Source organism: Tubulanus polymorphus, chromosome 2, assembly GCF_964204645.1.
Source record: "Tubulanus polymorphus chromosome 2, tnTubPoly1.2, whole genome shotgun sequence".
NCBI classification, from domain to species: domain Eukaryota; kingdom Metazoa; phylum Nemertea; class Palaeonemertea; order Tubulaniformes; family Tubulanidae; genus Tubulanus; species Tubulanus polymorphus.
In genome coordinates this window covers 17,227,824-17,234,965 of record NC_134026.1, presented here as the reverse complement: position 1 = coordinate 17,234,965, position 7,142 = coordinate 17,227,824, and the positions used below count along the sequence as shown (strand labels likewise).

The following is a 7,142-nucleotide window of genomic DNA, read 5'->3' as shown; positions in this document are numbered from 1 at the left end:
AAATCTATGGCAGTATTATAATCGGTAGTAGGCTGTTTCACATGTTGGGTACAGTAAAATATTGAGGTCAAGAACTTAGTTATGGGTTTCTCATCATTAAGAACATTTTCATTGAAATCACCAAGGATGATAAAAGGTAAGTTAATTTGTAACATTGTAGCTAGTCCACCATCAGCCATAATAAGCTGTTTCAATACAGAAGTTTGAGTTTTTGGTGATTTATACAGGAAAACTAACTGATAAGTGATAGAATTAAAGGTGGCAATAAAAAATGTATATTCTAACTCAGGTGTATTATATACAGATTGTATTGAGAAAGGGATATCACGGTGAATATATGTAGTAATACCATGATAAGCATTACAGCTTTTATTTTGATGAAATAAATGATTTTCTATTTCATAAATTTGGTTGGATTGAAGTCTTGATTCGGCAAAACCAATGATGTGGGCTGCTTGGAAATTTTGATCCTTGATAATGTCTTTTTATAATGTAAATGCATTCACAGCGCATTATGGAAAATTAACTTAAAGACTGGTAATTTGTAAACTGGAGTGTAAGTTAATTTAATCAACTTTTCTCTTCTCAAAGTTTCCATCTGCAAAATGGTATCTGAAGACACAGCAATTTTAGATTCATCAAAATCTTTGAGATGGAGTCCAGATAATTTAGTGACGCGACTAAGAGCAACATAATGTAAATGGGTCCATTTTCTTCTTGAATTTAAATCCAAACAGACTTCAGATAGAGTACTTCCCTGGGCTTTATGAACTGACCTTGCAGCAGCTTGTGCAAGGGGAAATTGTATTCTAATTACTGATAATCCACCTGTAGATTGACTGTATGAAAACTGGAAGGAACGTTTAGTATCAAAAATTGGAGTCCAAGTATTTTCTGCCACATTAGACTTAAACATACTGTATTTAGTTCGTTGCATTATGCCAATTTGTTGATCATAAAAAAGAACCCAGAGAATACTTGAACGATTGCTGTTTTGCATATGATAATCAATATGTTTTAGGGTACAGGTGACACCATTAGTAAGGCCATCTTCAACAGCTAGATTCACGGTAATAGAGTACAGCAAACCAACTGCTAATTTAACTTCAGTGTGCAATCCAGCAGTTTTGTTGTTGTTATTCTCAGAGGGCGAGGATAGTTTTTTTAAGATACGGGCCTTAGTATCTGAGTTAATATTTCCTTGGACTGCATCAATCGCATGAATTATTACCTTTTGGCCAGTGGCCATTTCAAAAGTCTGTGAATTGTGACAAGCAACATCTCTATTAAGAGCACAAAGGTGGGGCAATTCACGAGATTTTGACCATTGAGTTGGCTCGATAATTCGAGTTTTGATGAGATTTACATCGGCCTGTGTATGTTCACCTTCTCTTATTCTATTGAGTAGGAAAGCAAATTCTTGGTCATCTTTCTGACGCATGATGTCTGTAAGTTCATACATGAAGAAATGTTTCTGCCATAAGTTTGTAGCGAGAGGTCCATACATATCTTTAAGATCATTAAATATCCAGTCATCAAAAACAGGTTGTAACTGAAATAAATCACCAACAACAATTAATGAAACACCACCGAAATCAGATTTGTTTCCTTTGATTTGTTGTAACCGCCTATTAATATTATTGAAAATTTTGTTACCGACCATTGAAATTTCATCAATTATTATTACTGATAGATCTTTATACTTCATAGCATATGTATTAAGGACATCTGGAGACAGATCTTTGATTTTACCCTGACTGACGGGTAAAGCAAAAGCTTTGTGTAATGTGACTCCTTTTATATTAAACGCAGCATTACCTATAGGGGCACACAACAGAATCCTCATGTTAGTGAAGTCCTGACCAGTAGAAGAGCATAGATATCGTTGTAAGGACTGATATAAGGCATGGATAACTACAGATTTACCAACACCAGCACCACCTGTAAGGAGAGCATAAGTAGGTTCATTATTGATCTTTATAGAATGGAGCACATGAGTAAAGAATTCCCTTTGTTTAATATTTAAAAGCCTAAGTTTTTGTAGCAAAATCTCTTTAGAACACACAGCTTGCTGTTCAATGACAGTGTTTGTATATCTACTAGTGTTAAGTGATAAGTCATGAGCAATATCATGATCCATTTGATTTAAAGGACGATCAGGATCAAAATACAAGTATTCTGTTTGAACAGTTGATGTATCACATTCAGTTTCTGCATTATCCTGTTGACAGTTTGGTGCCAATTCATCATAAACCTCCATGTTTAAATTATCAGAATGTTACATTTCTTCATTGGTTATATCGGAAAACCGAGCATATTGTTTTAGCTTATTTGCTATGATACTTTTTACTTGGTTAAACTGGTCTTCATGGGAAGGACTGTTTTTGGATAATATCAACATCTTCATTGTGCCATGGAATATACAACATTAATTTTTCCCTGTAAAATTCTTCTTTATTAGTTTTTAAATTATAATTAACATATCTTATTACTCTGTAATTACCAGGTTTTCGTTGTACAATTGTCATGCCATTTGCACACTTTTTTTTGAGACGTTCGGTCAGATCATTTTCAGTTTCATTGAAATCCTCTTCATTGCCCATATATTCTTGCTCTTCATCCTCGTATAAATTTGATTCATAGTCATTGGCTGTGGTCTGTTTTTTTTAGGATAGGTGATGTTAAGTTGTGAAGCGTAATCTGCAAGGCACCAGTTTTCAAGTGCTTTTGGGCGCTTACTGTATCTGTCATGATATTACTATAGCTTATATCTGAAGATGATGGATCTAAATGTTCTAGATCTTCCATAGATTTCAACAAATATGTGCGCTCATCTGCAGGTGACGTATTTATGAAGACAACAGCACGGGTTGACTTAGTCAGTGGTAAACCAAGGGTTAAATAGGCAGCCTCTTGAGCACAAACTTCAACACTATTTAAGAATTTATTGCCTATATGTCTTACTTTTTGACGGATATCCATATTTCCTTCTTTGGCTTCTTTACAAGCTCGTTCCATGAGTGGACTCATACCTTTTTGGGATTTATTTATGTACGAGACGATATACATTGCAGTTGCATATGGGTCCAAAACGAACTGTAAATCATGATTAGCTTGCCAGGCAGAGATAATTTTCTTAAAATATGGATTTATTCTTATATCACAAGGATCTCTCTTGAGGAAAACCTTTGCTGTTTTCAATTTACTAGAAATTACCTTAAGGTATGTTTCATTATCGAGCTCAAGTTTTGATAAAAATTCTGAAAATGACATGTTTAATCCTTCTTTATCTTCATTAAGAAGGTTGGTGACTTTCAGATGCAATTCGTCTAATCTGGCTTTTTCTTCTTTATCTTTACTAACTTCAAATGGTTCAAGAATTGTAGTGTGTGACATAGGGGCTAATGGAAAACAAAACCTGCAAATGGGTTTGTTATACTTTTTACATGTCTTGGAATGTTTATGTTTTTGGAGATTCACAAATTCTTTATCAAATTCCAACACATTACTAGTACATGAGACAAATTGATCAAGCCATGTAGCAATTTCTTCATTAGATTGTTCTCCAAACTTAGGTGCATCTTTAATCCACACAATCATGTGAATGTGAGCTGAGCCTCGCTGTTGCATTTCTATTCTATAAAACATATCTTGAATCTCCCCAATTGGATTATGTGCACTCTTTAAAACATGTTCAATAAAATTGTGAACTCTGTGGTCAAAGAATCTAGCACAAGTAACAGGATCAGATTTAATAAGTCGCGAACGTTGTTGCCAGTCCATGGCTTCAATATCATTATCAGAATAATCAGTTTTGTCAATTAATTTCCCAAGAATTTTCAATAGATCAACCCATTTTGTATCTGCGGCACTTAGACTAATAAACCATGTAGGTAGACCTAGCTGACGTATCATAGCAAAAACATGTTTCTTTTTTGACTCTAAATAAGCTGGAGAATTTCTTAGTGTTTTGAAAATATAGTACCCATCATCCAAATTCACAAAATTATCATGACCAGATTCCTTGCAAAGATCACCAGCTTTGAGAGTCTTGCCCTTAGTTTTGAATCGGCGTACTGCAAATGATACCTTTCCAGACACTTGTTGCAATTGCAATTTACATGTTTTGAAAAAAAGATTTGGCACGGACATGGCAGCTCTCCTATCGACATTGCACAGTTCCCACTTACAAATCTGGCTATAATGTACAGGTTTTATTCTTGCTGTATTCGGAAGCCTCTTCTGACCACAGAATATTGTTGGGAAAGCCAATTCCTCAGCAAAGTCATCCTTGAAAATACTTAAAGGGATTTGATTCTGACCAGGAGCAAATGATATTATTCTATCACTTTCATCAATAAGCAAAGTACCTAAATTGCCAGTATTATTCTGTGTATCATCAATTTCACAAAATTTGTCACCATCAGTCTCTTTAGATTTATTGTCAGGTGACAATATATCAGTTATTCCATTTTCAGAATTATTAGTGTCAGCATGTTCTTCAAGGTATTCTTTTACTTCAGTGTTTTCAACGTCAAACCAATCAGGATTGTACTGTATTTCTAAACTCATGTACAATAAACTGTTTTCCATTAGCCATTGAAATGCAGCTTGTATTTTGGCAGGTCTGACATTTTCTGAATGAACAGTAGATTTGTATTCATTGCGTCTTTTAAATTGAACATGGAGTGTTTGTGTATCAGTCCAATTCCTAGGTAAACTGCAGATGGTTTCTGAAATATCACAAGGTACATTAACAACATTGCCTTTTAATGACAGTTGACGCCCTCTAGGTAATTCTCTTATCTACATAAATGGGATACGAGGTGCTATAAGTCTCTCCTCAAGCGAAAATAAATCCAATTCATTTGGTTTTTGTGGAAAATAAAGCCCATTATAAACAGAAAGAGTTGGCATAGAATTCTTTTTTATGAAATCACTACAAGTCAGACAGATCCATTCCAATTCATTAACTGATACATAATTGGTTAAGCAGATATTTTTCATATCTTCATAGCCAGTATCTGATAATGAATCAGCCGAAATAACAGAATCTTTAAAACAAGTACGGTGACATGAGGAGCAAACATAAATTGGACCAACAGAAATTCTTTTATGGAATTTCGAGATACAATCTGCAAGAGATTCTCTTAAAAGTTTCTGCTTTTTCATATTGGTTTCGTAGGCAATAAAACTATCAGATAAACGTAAAGTTGACTTTCTTTTACGATCCCTTGTCTTCTCCAAAGAATGTATATGTCTGTATGATCTTTGAGCTTGCTTCTGAACTCTTTCCATCTCAAGCACTAATGGCTGTTTTCGCAAAACTTTCTTACGATTGCGATCATACAATGTTTCAGCTTGCTTTTTCTCTGGAGTACTCCGCTGTAATTGTTTCCCGATCAATTCTCGTTTACGTTCAACTTGACGTTTTTCAGGAATGGCTCTTTGTCATTGTTTCCCGATCAATTCTCGTTTACGTTCAACTTGACGTTTTTCAGGGATGGCTCTTTGCTCCTGTCTATATTTATTCACTAGAATACGCTCAGCTTTGTACCTTTCAGGGATGGCTCTTTGTAATTGTTTCCCAATCAATTCTCGTTTACGTTCAACTTGACGTTTTTCAGGGATGGCTCTTTGCTCCTGTCTATATTTATTCACTAGAATACGCTCAGCTTTGTACCTTTCAGGGATGGCTCTTTGTGATTGTTTCCCGATCAATTCTCGTTTACGTTCAGGCTGACGTATTTCAGGGTTAGCTCGCATGAGGTTCTTGTGTTCTTTTTCTTTTATGCGCTCTGCTTCGCGTTTCTTATCATCAGTTCGCATTTTATGGACCCATGCAAGTTTTTGTCTCCTTCGTCTAACACACTTAATATCTTGATCCAAAAGATATTTATCTACCATGTCAGGGTGAGGTAATAAAGATTCCGATGTTTTCGAAAGAGCTAAATCATCATTATTATCATCTTCAGACATCAAATCAACAAATTTTTCAGATAATTTACAATCCCTACTTAATTGAGTAATTCGTTTCGAAGTTAATGTTTTGATCTTATAAGTCATCATATCAAATAGTGATAGTTGCAATTGTGAACATAAAGTACGTATTTGTACAATGATATCTTCAGGAGAACAGAATTCTAGCAAAACTGAAATACCTGAATCACAAACAAATCCATCAGAATTTCTACTATGAGGATCAAATAAGAACCAATGCTTTTTAAGGCCTATAATTGCAATACAATTAGCTGTAGAAATGCCAGTTTTTCATTAGAGCAAAAAATGGTTGCGATACTTCATGAAGAAGAGAATCTAATGAAACATAAGTTTCTTCAGCCATATCAGAATATATCAAGCCATTATATGAATTAAGTTTATTTAAATTATAGTTCTTGTTGAAGCATTTCATATATTTAGGTAAATCATCAAATGTAAGATAAGTACCTTTACTAGGCAATTTTCTGTAGAACAGATCCCCAGTGTCAATCACTAAGTTTATATCATTGGTATCCCACGATGATGACGGTTTGTGTATAGCATACGTAATAGCAACTGCACAATTGGTAACGCACTGTTTCCCAACATCATCATGCCTGTATCTATTCACACCACTTTGACAAAATGAACCCTGTACACATTTGTACAGGATTTGTTTCTATATCACCTGAAAGGAGTAAACATATCATAAGATAATACAGTAAAACTGTATATCCACTGAATCCTTGTTGTATGAGCAATATGAACAACATTTTAACGATATAAATTTGTGTATATACTTTATTCAAGGAATCTAATTCATAACTGTCATTATTCATCACAGTTAGCATTTCATTGAATTGTACATACTTCTTTAATTTACGAATACGTTTTCTTCTTTTCTTCTACGCATGTCAATCATTTCAGGAACAAACCAGTTATTGCCATTTAAATCATCATTCAAGATAAGTTTTCCTGAGGTTATCATGCAAGATATACAACTGAAAAATAAATCAGTGGCATCAGGACAAGACATTCTAGTATTGGAAATATTGTAGGCACCTATATCATCAAACTGGATACAGCTTTCACAAAATTTATTATGACAGATTTGTTGCAAAATATTTTCAAAATTGGAGAGATACAGCTGCAGGAGCCATAAT

At 34.3% G+C, this 7,142-nt stretch overlaps 1 protein-coding gene across 1 annotated transcript; it reads right to left on the bottom strand.

Annotated features, from left to right (window-relative positions):
* Positions 1–502: 502 nt before the first annotated feature.
* LOC141898976 (uncharacterized) lies at positions 503–6,066 on the bottom strand. Its single transcript, XM_074785126.1, has 7 exons — positions 5,558–6,066; positions 5,133–5,446; positions 4,824–5,024; positions 2,740–4,733; positions 2,504–2,657; positions 1,704–1,941; positions 503–1,628 (listed from the first exon to the last, which is right to left on the bottom strand). The coding sequence occupies exons 1-7, from the start codon at positions 6,064–6,066 to the stop codon at positions 503–505; spliced, it is 4,536 nt and encodes a 1,511-aa protein (XP_074641227.1).
* Positions 6,067–7,142: the final 1,076 nt, after the last annotated feature.